At 33.8% G+C, this 18,599-nt stretch overlaps 1 protein-coding gene across 1 annotated transcript in view; it reads left to right on the forward strand.

Moving 5' to 3' along the window:
- LOC144847767 (uncharacterized) overlaps positions 1-18,599 on the forward strand; it is a 28,489-nt gene that overhangs the window by 143 nt on the left and 9,747 nt on the right. Inside the window, exons 2-14 of the mRNA XM_078704280.1 lie at positions 752-911; positions 1,276-1,434; positions 2,036-2,137; positions 7,814-7,927; positions 8,538-8,617; positions 9,076-9,159; positions 11,523-11,637; positions 12,406-12,706; positions 12,965-13,781; positions 14,225-14,300; positions 16,166-16,333; positions 16,497-17,879; positions 18,232-18,440. Of these exons, the coding sequence (XP_078560406.1) occupies positions 762-911; positions 1,276-1,434; positions 2,036-2,137; positions 7,814-7,927; positions 8,538-8,617; positions 9,076-9,159; positions 11,523-11,637; positions 12,406-12,706; positions 12,965-13,781; positions 14,225-14,300; positions 16,166-16,333; positions 16,497-17,879; positions 18,232-18,440 (3,758 nt within the window). The 5' untranslated portion in view covers positions 752-761. The remainder of the gene's footprint in view (positions 1-751; positions 912-1,275; positions 1,435-2,035; positions 2,138-7,813; positions 7,928-8,537; positions 8,618-9,075; positions 9,160-11,522; positions 11,638-12,405; positions 12,707-12,964; positions 13,782-14,224; positions 14,301-16,165; positions 16,334-16,496; positions 17,880-18,231; positions 18,441-18,599) is intronic.

The raw sequence follows: 18,599 nt of genomic DNA on the forward strand, positions 1-18,599 counted from the left end.
TAGGTATATAAATAACCTGTAGTCGCCTACTCTAGTCTAACTAGGCTAGGCCGCGACATTTCACACACAGCGAAGAGGAGCCGACTAGAGCACTAGCAGGACGAATGGTGACGAACCCACTCTAGGGCCTAGGCCTAGTCAAAGCAGTAATAACTAATATACACACCGGCATAGGGTCTAGTAGTGAGATAATAAATGTCTACTACCATATGATACATTATATAGTACACAAAACAGTCACAGAATTAGGCCTACTCTAGTTACTTTCTTTGAAGTTTCATTTCAAGTTTATAATGTTTAGGCATAGGCTAGGCCTATGTATACTATAGCCTCTTCTAATTTTATTATACTTATAATACTAGCCTAGTATAATCATGTTATTATATCTACGTACTAGCTAGGCCCTAACTTAACTAGCTAGTTAGGCCTCCAACTAGGCTCTAGTTTATTAGTAGGCCCAGGCTTAGTAGCACTGGCCAGGGAAAATTTTCATTTAAAAATTTTGTTTAGCAATATTGCTAATCAAACTGATTTTTAGGTCGAGAAACATTGTTTTGTATAGTATTTTTTTGCTACACAATTTTCAAAATGTGTAGCAATAAGGTTGTTTTGTATAGCTTTTTGCTATGCTACACTGGCGAAAATGTTCCCTGCTGGCTACTTAGTGCCTGGACAGGCCTATTTATTAACTAGAGGATAGACTTTTTGATTTATTGGACACAGACGTGAATATGTTTTTTTCTTATAATAGGTCATTTAAGATGGCGAAAGATTTATCAAATCTAGGGTTAAAGAAGATAAATACAGCTATTCCAGAATTGTCTGATGTTGACCAATACTCAACATTAATCTTGGACAACAATGTGATCGCCAAGATCGAACAGCTAGACAAATGTCTGAATCTTCAACAAGTGAGAAATAATAAATGACACTCTATTTAAACTGTTCATATAATAATTAATATAAATTAGTAATACTTCTGCTTTAATTTTAAATAATGTCATTTTTAATAATTATATAAATCTGTTTGTTTTCCTTGTTCTTTTTTTGTAAATTGTATGTTTATATGGCGATCCTGTTTTGGTGTTTTTCTTTACACTGTTGGATCTTGAATAAATAAATAAATAAATAAAATAAATAAATTTACTTCCATGAAGAATTGACAAGAGCTAAATTGCAATCCTAGATAATTGAACAAAACAATAACATGCAAGACAGAGAGAAAATTTAATTTTTCAAATGTAATTCATTTTGTGATTGTTTTTTGTTATTCAGCTTTCTATAGCAAACAATCGTATAATACATATAAATGGAGTGGCCAGGCTGAGAAATCTGCGTGTTTTAAATCTACCAACCAACAGTATTCAAGGAATTGATGGCTTAAAAGATTTGATACAATTGGAATGGTTGAACTTATCAGGCAACAACATTAAGGTTAGAACTGGAAATAACTACCAAATAATGGCACAAAATATCCAAATAAGGTTACAAAATAACAATATAAGGGTACAAAATATCCAAATAAGGGTACAAAATATCCAAATAAGGATACAAAATATCCAAATAAGTATACAAAATATCCAAATAAGGATACAAAATATCCAAATACGGGTACAAAATATCCAAATAAGGGTACAAAATATCCAAATAAGGATACAAAATATCCAAATACGTGTACAAAATATCCAAATAAAAGTACAAAATATCCAAATAAGGATATGAAATATCCAATTAAGGATACGAAATATCTAAATATGGATACAAAATATCCAAATAAGGGTACAAAATATCCAAATAAGGATACAAAATATCCAAATATGGATACAAAATATCCAAATAAGGATACGAAATATCCAAATAAGGATACAAAATATCCAAATAAGGGTACAAAATATCCAAATAGGGGTACAAAATATCCAAATAAGGGTACAAAATCTTATCGTCTTATTGTAAAAATCAGCAGTGTTCTTGTCTCCACCATAAAGCATACAGTATTGATAAACTTTGAAATTAATTAAAATGTTTTGTTTTGCAGTCTATGGACAACTTATCCGCTTGTCTTAAACTGAAGCACCTTGATCTGTCTGATAACAGTATATCTGCCGTCAGCAATATCTCACTATTGACCTGTTTAAAGGTAACATTCATTATTCAGGCCTTGTCTTTTAAGGCGAGCTAGTGCAATCACTCACCTAACACACTCCTAAACTGCCCTTGAGGAGTGCGATTTACAACACGCTTAAATTTGGTAAACTTCTACACACCAACATACAAACAGCACACCTACAGCACCCCTGAATGTATTGAGGAGTGCAATTTGTAGCACACCTATAATTTTCAAGACAAGGCCTGATTATTATATCTTAACCTCTGTCTACACTATCAAACTTTATGTGACAACAAATGTGATGTGCCCATATACTGCATGGAAATGATGATGTCATATCACTACCATATTTAAGCATATCACTACCATAATTGGGCACATCACATTTTTTTGTCAAACTACTGTAGTTTGATAGTGCAGACAGAGCTTTAAATAATGCTAAACAAATTTGTGGTGTACATTGACTTGAATATTGCTTTTTAAAACGCTTCAGTTATCCAGCTGGAAAATTCTATTACATTTGTTAATTTTATAAATGTTTTAAATGTATTGCAAATTGTTTACTATGTAATGGTGTTTTTAAAATTTAAAATAGGAATTTTCAATGTTTTCTTTTTGTATTTGAAGACCCCAATGGTAATATGTTTTTTATTCAACTTTCTCAGATTATCCTCAGTTCATTCAGTTAATATCGTTTTTTTTTTGTACATTTTTAATTTATGTCTGTTATTTGCAAAATGAACTGAAATACAAATAAATAAATAAAAACCAGCCTTGTTATCACAGAATTGCAATAATTGTTGAGCAAAGTTGTTACTGCCAATTACCATGATGTATGTGTCTAATACATTAATATACCATCCTTATTTACCTCTTTTAACATCAAGTTCAAATAGTGAAGCTGTAGTTTGCTGGTTAACATGCTTGCCTTCAAATCCCAAAGTCCAGGGTTCAATCCTGACCTACAGTATTGCCAGAGTTATAACTCACGACTCTTTTAATTCCACTCTCTCTCTGTAATTGCCGAGTTTCTCGCTGTTGGATGTGTATGATTAAAAAGTATGTTTACATAGCAATAATGTTGGCAATAACGTTGAATTGTATTTGACTATACTTGCTGCGTTATTATGGGTTTTATTTACTATTAATTGCTATTACCACTTCAAAGAGAAATTAGCAGATAATTTGAGTGCAGTGCTGTAGTCGGTAGTTACTGCGGAAAGATCTTCTGAACAACAACATTTTTTTCAAAGAACATCCAATGTATCTTCTTGGTACAAATGGTTCAGGGTGTCTGAGCAACTGTGTAATGAGAGATTCCTCCATACCTTACGATCCTGTGCTGACCTAACTGTTTCCACAGCTGTACAACCCCCTTTGCTGTAATTCCGTCCGTCCATCTTAGTTTTTTGCCTTACTCACGATCGTTTACATTGCACAGGCAGCTCCCATTAAAATGTCTTTCTTTAGTCCCAGATGTCTCGAGATATGTGCGAAACATACATTTCATTATTGCTACTAAATAACATTGTTCAACATCCAATGTATTTGATCTTTAATGCTAATTAAACTTATATGATAAACAGTGCTTAATCACATTTTATTGTACACTTGCCATGTGTGTGTAAACTTTATCATGACATTGATGTTTTTACTGTTAAGTGTCAAAACATGTACTAAAGGTCAAATGTCACGTTGCAGCATACTTCATTATAAGCACTGCTATCATATTTTTATAGATAAAGTTTGATTTTTGATATTGTGTTTGTTACACTTGATTATGAAGATGTTAGCTGTGTTCACACACACTGGAGTTAACTCTGTTCTATACAGGCTAGCAGATCCATGTTCACACACACACTGGAGTTAACTCTGTTCTATACAGGCTAGCAGATCCATGTTCACATGCACTGGAGTTAACTCTGTTCTATACAGGCTAGCAGATCCATGTTCACACACACTAGAGTTAACTCTGTTCTATACAGGCTAGCAGATCCATGTTCACATGCACTAGAGTTAACTCTGTTCTATACAGGCTAGCAGATCCATGTTCACATGCACTGGACTTAACTCTGTAAGTTCTATACAGGCTAGCAGATCCATGTTCACATGCACTAGAGTTAACTCTGTTCTATACAGGCTAGCAGATCCATGTTCACACACACTAGAGTTAACTCTGTTCTATACAGGCTAGCAGATCCATGTTCACATGCACTGGAGTTAACTCTGTTCTATAAAAGGCTAGCAGATCCATGTTCACATGCACTAGAGTTAACTCTGTTCTATACAGGCTAGCAGATCCATGTTCACATGCACTAGAGTTAACTCTGTTCTATACAGGCTAGCAGATCCATGTTCACACACACTAGAGTTAACTCTGTTCTATACAGGCTAGCAGATCCATGTTCACATGCACTAGAGTTAACTCTGTTCTATACAGGCTAGCAGATCCATGTTCACATGCATTAGAGTAGAAAAAAGAGTGTGTAGACATAATTAATAATTAATTGATGGTTATGATTAATTAATGAAATATATCCATTATCATAACTTTTTTTTTGTGCCTGGCACCTGGTTGGTATAATTGTTATAATTTATCAGGTTTCATCAACTTGTGACTGACATAAACAATAAATATTAAAGTCTTGCTACTGACCTCAGCTACTGAACCAGTTAGTGCACCTTCTTCAAAATCTCAATCAATCATATTTCAATATTCAGGAACTCAACACTTTCCCCCACAATAATTTCGGATTAATAAAACCATTGATTTTGAAATAAACAATATTATTTTGCTTGCATGTTTGTTATTATTATTAATAAGATTTTTCATCTTTCGGTCACAAATGGAATAAACCCTAAAGTCACAAAACCATTTGTAAAAATTGATAGACAGGCACCTAAAATTTCTGCCTAAGGGTGAAAGAAGGAACAAACATATCAAATGTAACGAAAACTTAACCTTCTTTGCTGGGGTACTAATTCTGTGTTGTGAAAAAAGTTCAACGTAGTTCACAACAATATACTGTTAATTCAGTTTAGCTATTTTTTAATACATTGAATGTAGGTTACAGTTCAACTTCAGTTAATGTTTATTTACGTGATGTCCTTAAGGCATGTATGTCGTTCATGGATCTAATATTATGGTATGACATAATGGGAAAGGACCCAGTGATAATTGTTTTATATTACAAAGTGAAACACCTGGAATATTATCTTGATAACCATCAGTTGATACATTTTAAAGCTCCACGTGAAGTTTACAAACTTTTCAGTGATATTCATTAACCAGTAATGTCGCACAATTTGTAAAGTTTAATATTTTGTGACAAACCTTTAAGCTCTGTGATCTACACAAACTTTGACAAAAAAATGCGATGTGCCTATATATGGACATAATGGTATCATATCACTACCATATTTAAACATATCATCATTACCATATTTAAGCATATCACTACCATATTTAAGCATATCACTACCATATTTCGACTTTTTTATCTAACTAGTTTGATAGTGTAGACAGAACATTACTCAAGATTTATAATCAACCAATTCAGCCTACTTTGTTTCAAATACATTGTGTACGTCATCAGCCGTTGTTTCCAAGCATCATCTCCAAACCTAATGTACATGTATTTGTAATATTATTTACGATCTGAGTACATTTCCCTTAAGACTTAAACACAATTTGTTGTTTCACTGAAGATGAAATGTATTAATAGACCAAAATGTCAAATCTACAAAAACACATTTTAGTGCAATAGTTCGTTGAAAAATGATTATTATTATATTTAAAAAAAAATACCTCTCATAAATGTTCTCAAAAAGAAACATCAGACACAACCCAAAAGATCATGGTCAATTAAGAGTCTAGAAAAATGTTTGCGTGCATACCACAATCATTTTAAGTACATACTCAAGTATGGTGTAAGTATTTTAATGCTTTTAGGAGAATCATGATAATGCAATGTCAAGTTACATTATTGGGATGTTGTAATGTTAGTTGGTCATTATTTACATCACAATGTTGCAAAGTGTCAATATATTTATATTCTCCTATTCACACTAATTTTGTATGATTCCGAAGGTGTCCCCTTAATAGTACTTAGTACTTACTTAGTTCTACTATATTTCTATGCATTTTCTTACATTATGGTCATTATTTCCGTCACAAAGTAGCAGAACTTTTGCTAAGAGCTATCAAAAGGACACTTTCTTGCTAAATAAACAAGGATCAATATATATTTGAACACTATAACAAACTCCCTATTCAAAGGACACCCCTATTAAGGGGACACTTTGTTTGTACCCTTAACAGGGGTTCTACTGTACTTCTATGATCAAATAGTGAGGGTCCCAAATGATCATCAATTGCTGGATGGATCACCCTCATTAAATATGGTTCAAATAAAATAAAGAAATTGAGAAAAAAAACACTTCAGAATAAGAGGCAATGTTATTGTTACTTTTCTATTTCTTTGCCACTATTTTCATAGTGCTTTTAATACTGTAGACAATTACACTATCCATTGCCAACTAATTACCAAAGCTATTATGTGTTTAACTAAGTACGTACAAGGTTGGTTTGGAATGGTTGAGATCCAGTCTAACTATGAAAATATTGATTATTGAATTTCCACTTTATCTGTAGCTAATGGTTACCAATCATGCTTAAACTGATACTTAACAAATTTACATAGTTCTTAAGTTCTGAAATGTTAAAACTCCCGTTAAAACTATTCAAATCTTTGTCTAAAAAATTGTGCTTAATTGTAGTTATCTTCAGTGACTGCTAGTGATGCTTTACTTGTTTAGTATATACAATTGTGCACAGTTTATGAAAACAGTAGTTGAGCAGACAAAATGAATAATAATATAAATACTAATAATAACAATTCATTTGTAAACTACACTTTTGAACAGTGGCACACTTCTTGAATGAAGGTGCGGTCCAGAGTAAAGTAAAATAAAAGTTTAAACAAAAAGTGATTTAACAAGAAAAAAAAAGAAATAGAGGATTTAAGAATTAAGCAATTTCATTGTTGCTTCCTTTCTCTTTATTACTTGAATATTAAGAAAGTTATTTTCTTGAATAAACAGCATCAAGCTGATCTTCACATAAAAAGTGATCATCGTCGGTCAATGACGTCATTCAAGATCTTAGTCACACAACCAACGTAATTGAGATTCTTTGATTTGCAACAAAGTTTGACATTATAATGCTAAGATTTATGTGAGATTTGTCTGAATTAAATTGATTTCTTCATTAGTTGTTGTAATTCACTTTAGTTAATCCTGTTCTTTTAAGTATAAATGGATTTATTTGTTAGAAAACTATCTAAATCCTGTTCAAGTGCATTTGGATTTACATAGGAGAGCCGTAGCCACCAGCACCAACACTTTTTCACAGAGGCCTTTGACAACCAAGTGGCTTGAACAGAGATTGTTCCCTTTTCTTGTGAAAACCGCACCACTTCATAACTTGTGGCTACATCACTTCACTGCATAGTATCTTTGATCAAATTTCATATTGATCAATTATTGCCTCTCCTCTGGTCAAGGTGGGCACTGGACGAGAGAAGCCCTTGGTCAATGATAGGACCAGCCAAAGGTGCTTTAAACAGTCCTGGCTTAGTTTCATCCATCATTCTGATGAATGTAAGATTAATAATAAAGTATAAAGATAATAATTGTTTTTTACAGACCTTGCTTCTTCATGGTAACATCTTGACAACGCTACGAGGTGTACCTGCCTATTTTCCAACTTCGCTCACCACACTATCTCTCGCAGAAAATGAAATCAGTGACTTGACGGAGGTATGTACTTTTGCATCCTTTTAATGTTTTGAGATTTAAGCAATGACTTGGTAGTTACAGTGGTTTCCTAGTAAGCCTTTAGTCCCTGGTTCAAATCCAGTCTGATTCAGTTTTCTTTTCATGATACAAAAAAACTCCACACTGAATGACTTGTAAGCCTTTATGTAGATATGTTGTGTTTGACTTGCAGTACATTAGTATGGAAAGAGTGAGCAACTTAGCCGATGGCAATTCTTGGTATTATGCCTAAAAAACCTAGCATTACAGTCATAAACAGTTAGCGTCTCATTTCGCATGCGAGCCCACAGTCATGGAACTCAATAAATGTTACCTTGCGTGTGGTTCAAAAATAATATAGCTTATATTGAATTGTCATTATTTAATAAACTGTGACATTTCTCTAACATTATTGTAGGTACAAATTGTCAATTATGGAGATTTCTTGAAAGATAACACAAAACATGCTGTGAGCGCACATGTGCAATGTAGGTCACCGGATGAACGCAACCATGTGTTCAAAACCAGAAACAAAATTTATTCGCTGCGGGAGCAAAAACACATTTTTTTAGGTCATCTTCATGTGATTTTTATAATTTGTATATTTTTTTAGATGTCATATTTATGCTGTCTTACCGAACTGGAACAACTGTCGATCAAAAACAACCCTGCTGTTTTAATGACGGCCTCTGTGTATCCTTTACCACGCGTACTATCATTATTCTTATTCTAAGCCGATTTTTAAAAATGTCATAGTAATATTATAAAGGTTGTATTTTTTTCTTTAATGTATTTATGTTTCTAATTTTTAGTATACCAAGTACAACCTATTTGAAAGTCATATAGATATATTTAATTATTTCTTAAGCTCTGTCTACACTATCAAACTTTATGTGACAAAAAAATGTGATGTTTTCATATACAGTATGGACATGATGATGTCATATCACTACCATATTTGGGCACATCACATTTTTTTTGTCGTCAAACTAGTTTGATAGTGTAGACAGAGCTTTAAACTTAAATATGATTAATATTTCTAGGAAGAAAGGAGAATGTATCTACAAAATTTTCAGTATGTGTAAGCTGTAATGAATTTTCTACCAATATCTTGTTTAGAACCTTATTTAATCCTTAAACAAATGTATCAGTGGTTTTGATTATAGGCCTTACGTAGCCAATTGGTGTTTGACTCTGCATGTTCTAGATGGCGCTGTTATTATTCAAAGAGAAAGGTACGTACTTGATAAGCCCATCCCTAGCAACACCATAGATTTAGCCCCGGACTTGTTGCACAGTAGCTATGGTAAATACTTGGATATAAGAATACCCCTCTTGTATTTAATGCCCTCATTTCTTAAGTTGTATTCCATTTAGTTTATCTGTGGCTGAGTTATTTTCACAATTCATTGGAATATAATTGCCAGTAGCAAAGTCATAAATATGTTCCCAAGATACCCGACATTTTGCTATATAATTATTTTGCGATATGTTATGGTTTTCTGTGTAATATTTGATGGTAAATATTGCCTTCCGCATTTTTACCAATTTATATTAGTATGTCATGATTATATTAGCTTACCAAAAATGTTGAGAAGTAGGTCATGACAAGGGCTACTGTTACACTCCAGGTAAGAGCTGGGTGGTGTCTCCTCAGGTAACCAATGTTGCATCACAGATAATGTTCACCTGTACAGTTAGCATTTGTTTCATATGATTAATATTAGTTAACTGATTTAAACATGGAGTTTAGTAGAATAAAGCTCTGTCTACACTATCAAACTTTATGTGACAAAAAAAATGTGATGTGCCCATATATGGACATGGTGATATGTCATATCACTACCATATTTGGGCATATCACTACCATATTTGGGCACACTTTTTTAGTTGATAAACTTCTACAGAAAAATTAACTAGGGCAGTATAAAGTAGTTTTTGGTAGACTAAGTTTGAATTTAATTTAACATTCTAACTTTGTACTGAAGAAATGTGGAAAGCGGTGGTTTGGTTTTACGAATGTGATCTTGACTAATTTGATTTTTTTCATTGCTATATTCCTTTTTATTGCTGATCATAAACCAGACGCACACGGCCCTCAACAATAATTATGTTTTATTATCAAAATGTGACACATCAAGGTGTTTTAGTAGCTTATTAAAGCATGGAAACGTGAAGCTCATAACGTCAAATTGTGGTATAATCATAGAATTCTCAATGGACACAAACACTCCCACTGATTATAAACTGATTATTAAAATGTGTCAGAGCTGTTGCTACCTTGACCTTAATAATTTCCCCCTTCTTTAATAATTCAATGACATTAAAGTTTGATTTGTAAAATGATCAGCAGTCTACTGACACATTAATTATGAACTTTCATCAGTAAAGCCTGCAAAATGGATTTAATAACATTCCAATGTGTGCGTGTGGTAGTGTTTTACTGATGATACTGTTTCACATTATTTGTGACGTTATGCCGAGTATTTGTTTATCATATGCAGTTAACGCTGAGTGCGGGACTCTCTTGAAAATGCTCTCACAAAACCAAACTTTTCTTAGCTCCAAAAGGTCATTTATTCTTTTTACATGTTTATTTCTTTGTCATATATTTCAAAATTCAACTTTAGTCTTTTTTTAATATTAACAACTTAGTTGAAAACCAATTGCTAATCTGATGGTCATTAAAATACCTTAAAATTAAAGTTAATTTATATTTTAATAGAATACAGTCAACTCTCCCAATACCTGACTGACTGAGAAAATAAAAATGATATGTTTGTATCATGCCATCTTAATTTAACACTCTGTAATCAAATCCAAACGAAAATATATAAAGAGAGTGTTATTTAGTTAATGCAATATCTGTATTATAGTGTAAATTATTATTTTTTAATAAATTGTATACGATAGGTGTATTGTTGTTTGTATACATTGTAAAATATCTTTAATGACCTAATATGTCTGTTTTTTGGAATGCGTTTTGAATGATAAAAATTAATTTTTGGAAAGTTTCTGGATTTCAGAGAGTATGCAAATCAAATGTAATGGTTAGAAGTTTACAGTGCATATTATACTGCTGTTCCAATGCTTCTATAAAGTTTATTGGGTTATGTAACATTCTTGTGGGAATATGAGCAAGTTAGCAAGAATGTTCTGGCTTTTATGAAGCCCATAAATAATCACAATTTGTTTTTAAACATTGAGCTGCAATCTGCCGACAATGATTTATCTACAAGAAGTGCTTTACATTGAGTTTAGATAGAGGGCGCTGTAACAGATATTTAATATCTATACTATAAGAGAGAGTTTGTACTTTTGGTGGTTCGTTAGACAAATAAAATAACTGCGTTATGTTTTAAAAAGTATATTTAATGACTTCTGCCCATTCTAAAGCTCTGTTTACACTATCAAACTTTATGTGACAAAAAAATGTAATTTGCCCAAATATGGACATGATATCATATCACTACCATATTTGGGCATATAACCACCATATTTGGGCACATCATACTGTTTTGTCACACTAGTTTGAAGTGTAGACAGAGCTTAAATGACATCACTTTTTATATTTACTCTTTTCTACATTGTTTTATAGTTTGAAGGCAGAGTGGCTTTACAGTCAGGGGAAGGGTCGGTCATTCCATCCAGGTCAGCATAAAGAAGTCTGTCAGTATTTAAGCCGTGTCTGTCCATTGACTACCGCATCTGAGGTATACATCATCTTTTTTTTTAATTTGACATTACATTTTCTCAGATTTGCCTAGGAAAAAATCTTCACATTTTTTATAGATTTTTATTAAAAGTCAGTTTTCAAAATGATTTTCTGTGTTTTTTTTTAAATCTTAGATGTCCTGTTTGAGGTAGTAAAAGTTTCTTAAGATAAAATACTGATTTGATAAATAAAGCTCCAGTGTTTAACTTAAAACTTGGAGTTTGAAAAGTTGTGGGGTCATTGAAATATACTGTAACCATCAAATGAATATGTTTACGTTTATTTTTAATATGACCTATGACCTACATTATGGATGTCTTTAACCACCAAATCCTGCATTTATATTTGTCACTTTGAATTATTTAGTAGAATTACCATTAATCGTCATATTCTTGTCATATCTCGTAAATTTTGCTAATTTCGCTATTATTACAAGAAGTAGTAGACTTAGGAAATCGTAACCTGAACCCATACCATCTACAAATCATACAGTGTTGACACATGGGTGTACTATTGGAAATGGCAGGATTACAGTTAGGCCTCCTAATTGTTGGTTCTGTGTTGTGATAGCTTAGGCAACATGTCATTATTCTACTGCAGTTAATGCAGTAATAAAAGTATTTTACTGTATTAACATGATTGTTTCAATTTATGAGGAAGTCAAAAAGTGTGATGTATACACAAAGGAGCTTGCTAAACAAAACGTAGTAGAATAATGTTGACATGGTACTTTTAACTGCATGCTTAAGTTTGTTCTTAATTACAGACTCAGTTAAAAGAGGATGAGAAACTGGTAAAAATATTGAACAAACAGCAACTTTACAAGAAGCAGTTACTAGAAGAGTCGCTGTCATCGCCGTCTCCGACACCTTCCATGATATCAAAGAAAAGCAAAAGATCGCGATCGCAATCCCCTCATAAGGAAGTCCACGGCTCCCCCTCACCACCACCACCAACTGGACCAATTAAGGTTTGGACACAAGAAACAAAACAGGATATGGTGCAATGGGTTTTATCTGAGAGGATCAAGAATCCTCATTCGGACATCGTCCTTGAAGATTTAGAGGGTCAGTACTTCACCAATGAGATTTTAGAAACCATTTAAATTACCCTATTTAATTACCTCGTATTTATTTAGGATTTAAATTTGTGTATATTTAATCCTCTTCCTCGTTTTATTTACTGTGGCACCAAATAAATTAAATGAAACTTTTTACAATTATATGTTATTTTGATCATACATAGCTGTTAATACAATGGTTTTATTCAGTTATAAGATTATTTTTATCATTTTTATTATATCGTTTTTTTATCTTTTTTTTTAGACTCATCATGGAAAAATAGCCTTTTAAAATCCAATTCTTTATACCTACCATTCTCAACCAATCTACCTCCAAACGAACTCAACAATGCAAACTTCAGACCATCCACTGCCCCACCAAACCATAAAGAGTCCGAGGCTCAACCATTTGATAATCGTCCAGCTACGGTTCTAGGATCAAAAGGCATATCTATCAATACACAGACTACAAAATCTGGTCACCAAAACGGCAACGCAAATCCAAACAACGCAAGTAGCGACCAGTTTTACTTGTTCAACACTCCGAAGAACGCCGCTCGGACGCGGGAACCAACTAGTTACGAGGCGTACGAAAACAAACGACTAATTCCTCCTGATCAGAACACAGGAGTTAAAAAGACCAAACCACAAACTTCATTCGATCCCGAGATTAGTCCAAAACTTGGTCTTTCTGAACCAAAGAAATCGTCTTATAAAAGATCAAAAAGTGTAACCGATAAAAAAACATTTAAACAAGAGAAAGTAGAAGAAGTAATTTGCCAAGCAGAGTTAAGAAGAATTAGAGAAATTGCTTTGAAGAGACGCAAATCGAACGAAAGAAAGTTGAAATATGACTCAAAAGAAGATGGAAAAGATGTTAACCGGAATGACATCATTAATCGGCAAGGAATCAGATCACACCAATCAGGGAAACCAGAAGAAGACAGCGCTGCCACACGTATTCAGGCAGTTTGGAAGGGCCATCATCTACGCTGTGGCAATGATATGCAACAAAAATGGGATGACCTTCATCGAAGACGTTTACAAGAACATGTTGATCACCTGACACAGGAATTAAACAGGTTACGTACTTTCCAAAATTTTATTTAAGACAACACACTGGTTAATATAAATGAAGTAGGGCTAATGAGAATATTTAACATTCATCACAGTAGAGAAGGATTTATGTGACTAATATGACTACTATGTTTCACATGACCTTTTTAAAACACATATGAACAACTTCAATAACACTTGCTACATAGTTTAAAAAAACATCAATATTTCAATCAATTTGGAAGTATTCTCAATTTTTACTTAGTGTAAAGTACAAATTGTGTCAAAGTAGGGCAAAACATCTGACCAATTACTCAACTCTCTGACGCAAAGCTACTCTACTGTTACTAGTTAAAAACAATTACAATAAAAAAAGTTTTCAAAGAGTTGTTGCTACAGATCAAGTCACACCATTAAAAAAAAATTGATGGATTGCATTAATGATTGATTTAATTTTATTTCAATGTAGAGTGAAGAAAGAGAATGAAAAGGAAAGGAATCTGAGAAATGTGCATATGAACCTGATGCAAGCACTATGTTCACAGGTTAGCAACTCATATTGTACATCTTTGCTTAAAAATTAAAAACAACACTTTTTGTTTCAACCAATGTTATGACAGTATGTGAAGCGCCGCTGATATGAGTTTATCAAAGAAATGGGCGCTATATAAATGTTAATGCGTGGTTCCCACTAGAGACGCAACACAATGACGTCCCGCAACATAAGTGAGTTGACCAATCACAAGCGATGAATTATTTGAACTGTCGCTTGTTATTGGTTAACTCGCTTGCGTTGCATCCACGTCCTTGCGTTGCGTCTACGTCCTTGCGTTGCATCCACGTCCTTGCGTTGCATCCACGTCCTTGCGTTGCATCCACGTCCTTGCGTTGCATCCACGTCCTTGCGTTGCATCCACGTCCTTGCGTTGCATCCACGTCCTTGCGTTGCATCCACGTCCTTGCGTTGCATCCACGTCCTTGCGTTGCATCCACGTCCTTGCGTTGCATCCACGTCCTTGCGTTGCATCCACGTCCTTGCGTTGCATCCACGTCCTTGCGTTGCATCCACGTCCTTGCGTTGCATCCACGTCCTTGCGTTGCATCCACGTCCTTGCGTTGCATCCACGTCCTTGCGTTGCATCCACGTCCTTGCGTTGCATCCACGTCCTTGCGTTGCATCCACGTCCTTGCGTTGCATCCACGTCCTTGCGTTGCATCCACGTCCTTGCGTTGCATCCACGTCCTTGCGTTGCGGCCTAGTGGGAACCAAGCTTTAACAATGAATCTAGATGTTTAGAATGCTTTCAATTTAACCTTGTACAAGATTTGTGTTGTGAAAAACAAACTAAGTTCAACCTGGTACTTATTGGGAAAACAGACTTGCATTTAAGTAGTATGTTTACGTCTACAAAGATACTGCTGAAATTAAAACCGAAATAACAACATAATTTAATACTATTTTCGACAAAAAACATGTGTTTTTTTCCCTTTTAACATTCAAAGTTGTAAAATTTTTGTATTTTATTACTCTTTAGGGAAAATATGAGTATTACATAATCTATTTGATTTATATCCAACATAAAGTGAGAGCTTTTTATATATTTGAACTCGTATTATACGTTTTAAATAAATCAACAAAAGTATGAATCTCAAATGGTATAATGATAAACTCCCCTATGAATGATTGTCAGTACCCAATAGATGGGTTCAACCATTTTTAATAGGGTAATTATCTTGTAAACGTCTATTGTAGTAGAATAATATTGTTTTACATTTTTTTGGTGCTGTTTTAATGTGTTTTAAATTCTTTTAACTTGCTGCTAATTTGTTTATTGTTTAAACAAATTCTCATGTGTTTAATTTGTACTTAACAGGTAATTGTTAATTAAAATGAAACAATCGAATGTATTCAACTCCAGTACTTGACCTCCTGTTCATGTCAACTCTCAAATTAGTTTAATGTACATTTATTAATGAGTTTTTGTTTCAGTTTTGTTTCCAGGCATATGTTATCTAACATTAATGTTTAACATACAATTGTCTATAATTGGTTTCAGAAATTGAGTCGGTGATTATATCTTATAAATCTAAGAAACTATGTTGCTTTTCTTATAGACTCTATTATTGTATTTATTATGAAATAAAGTACCTATATTTCTACCTTCTCGATATAAGTATAAGTGATAATTTGAAATGGAAATTAAGTATAGACTTAATTACTGTACTTATTATGAAATATTGTACCTAAATTTCTACCTTCTCGGTATAAGGGATAATACTAAGCTATATCAATTTAAAGTATTATTTAACAACCATTTTAAGTTAGTTTACTTTATAATTTATTACGAATAATGTCAAATGAAATTATAAAAATAAATGATAATCATAATTCCAATATTTCTTACTAAAGGTGGAGTCCCTTACAGAATGGAAGAGGTCAGCAGAGGTGAAACTTAATGCTATGGATCAAAGGGACGCTAAGGTGGAGGAGACAATTAATGACTTGAAATTGGACACAAACAACCAACTATCAACCAATCAGAATTTTAGTCAGAAGTTTGAATCGCTTCAAAGTCAGGTAACAGTTTTTAGATATTTCAGTTAATGATAATGATATTTATTCGAAATAACTTATTCCATCACATTAAAACCAATCAAATATAATAATAAAATCAATAAAAATTGATTAATTAAAAGAAATCTCTCTCCTCAAGTTTTAAAATGTTATTAATTTTTCAAAGGTTGAAAAGATGCAAGATTCGATGCAATCACTCACAAGAATGCTGCAAGCCAAAGAGAAGCCAGACTCACAGGCCACACATGGATCCCCAGCAAAGGGGAAGTCTTCAAAAAGCAAGTCAACATCACCCAACAAGTCTGGGACTAAAGATTCCCCAGAAAAGAAAACTGGACAACAGAACTCACTTAAGACCGAGACTTCATCAGAAAAGAAGGTTGGACAAAAATCGCCAAAGTCTGGGACTAGTAATTCATTAGAAAAGAAGACTGGAGAGCAGAACTCGCTGAAAAAGTCTGAGGCTAAAGACTCAACAGAGAAGAAAACTGGACAACAAATCACAACAATATCAGACTTATCTGAGAATAAGCCAGGACAACAAACGACCTCTAATGAACCTAAGAATGTTCCTGGTAGTGGTTTCAAAGCATTGGTTGATAAAGGATCTGGTGGTACAGAGAAAACTACTGGAGTTAAGCAGTCAGCCATTACTAAAGAGAATGCTGGTAATAATGGTTTGATCAATACCAAAAAACCTGCTACTGGTTCTAAAAGTTCTCTTAATACAGAGGATTCCAAGAAAAAAGAGTCTAGTGGTACCAAAGAACATGCTAAGGAGTCTGCTAGTACCAAAGAGTTTGTAAGTACCAAAGTAAATACTAAGTCTGAGGAACACAAGGAGTCGGTTAGTACTAAAGTCTCTGCCAATGTTTCGCTTGGTATTACAAAACCAGCTAAAACCCAAGTTTCCAAGGTGGCAGAAGATCTTAAAAAGTCTTCTAGTTCTAGCGTGGTAATGTCTGGTACTTCAAAACCAGCTGAAACCAAAGTGTGTACCAAGATCGGAGATGATTCTGCTGATACCAATGAGCATATTGATACCAAGGTGTCTTCTGGTACGACAGAACCAGCTGAGGATTCCGTCAGCACCAAGGAATCAGTTGGCACAAAGGAATCTTTAGGCACTGAAGAGTCAGTTGGCACCAAAGAGTCGGTCGTCACCAAGGAGTCCATTGCCACCAGTGAACCTGATGGTGTTCCATCAATCAGACATGCAAGATTCTTTAAAGATTTACTGCCACATGATTCAGAAACAGCCATTCCAGTAGAAAAGGAAAAACAAACAGGTAGTACAGAAGAATCTATCGGTGCAAGCAAGTTGTCTGGCAAGAACGATGGTGAAAGAAAAAAGTTATCAGATGATTCTCCTCTGCAAGACAATACTGAAGTGAAGAGCCCTTCTGATAGGCAGGTGTTACGTTTAACCGAAGAAAAGAATGACTGTAAAGAAAACAAAATTGATACCTCTGATGAACAAAAGGAACTGACGCCTAAAGATACTGCCTCTCTAGAAATCATGAATGATGAGGATGCTAATCAAGAACAGGTAATGTATTCTTTTGTTTTGTTTTGTCTTCTTTTTATTTGTGTGTGCCTTAATTAAAATAGATAAACTATAAAAGCTATATTGATTACTATTCACTTCCAAAACATAGATTAGATTTTTAATAAGTACAGCAGAACTTTTAAGACACCCCTGTTCAAGAGACACTTTTTAGGACAGTTAAAGGACACTGTGAAACGAACAATGACCAATTTACTGTATACTTTTTTACCAATGTAGCCAACCTCTAATATAAAGGCACTTCTATTAAAGGGACATTTTGTTGGGTCCCAGGTGTCTCTATGGTACTGCATTTCTATTTGCTATTTATTATCCAAACCTACATTTGTTTTAGCCAGTAAAACCTCCAGCTCCCAAGAATCTTTGTGTAAGGCGTATATCAGAAACTAGTCTGCAACTGACCTGGACAGTGCCACTGCTAGCTGAAGGGGAATGCATCCAGGGTTATACGCTCTGCATCTCACTGAACGATGACCTTATGCAGGAAATGTCCACTACACAGACACAAGCTATTCTAGGTGGCCTTAGACCAGGATCATATCGGTAAATACTATTAAGCTACATTCACGATTGTATATGATTTTCCATTTTTAACAACACTTGTGCAGTCTTTAGCTCTGTCTACACTATCAAACTAGTTTGACAAAAAATTTTCCCAAATATGGCAGTGATATTGCATCATCATGTCCATATATCGGCAAA

Source organism: Antedon bifida, chromosome 7 (genome assembly GCF_963402885.1).
Source record: "Antedon bifida chromosome 7, ecAntBifi1.1, whole genome shotgun sequence".
In the NCBI taxonomy this organism is placed as follows: Eukaryota; Metazoa; Echinodermata; class Crinoidea; order Comatulida; family Antedonidae; genus Antedon; species Antedon bifida.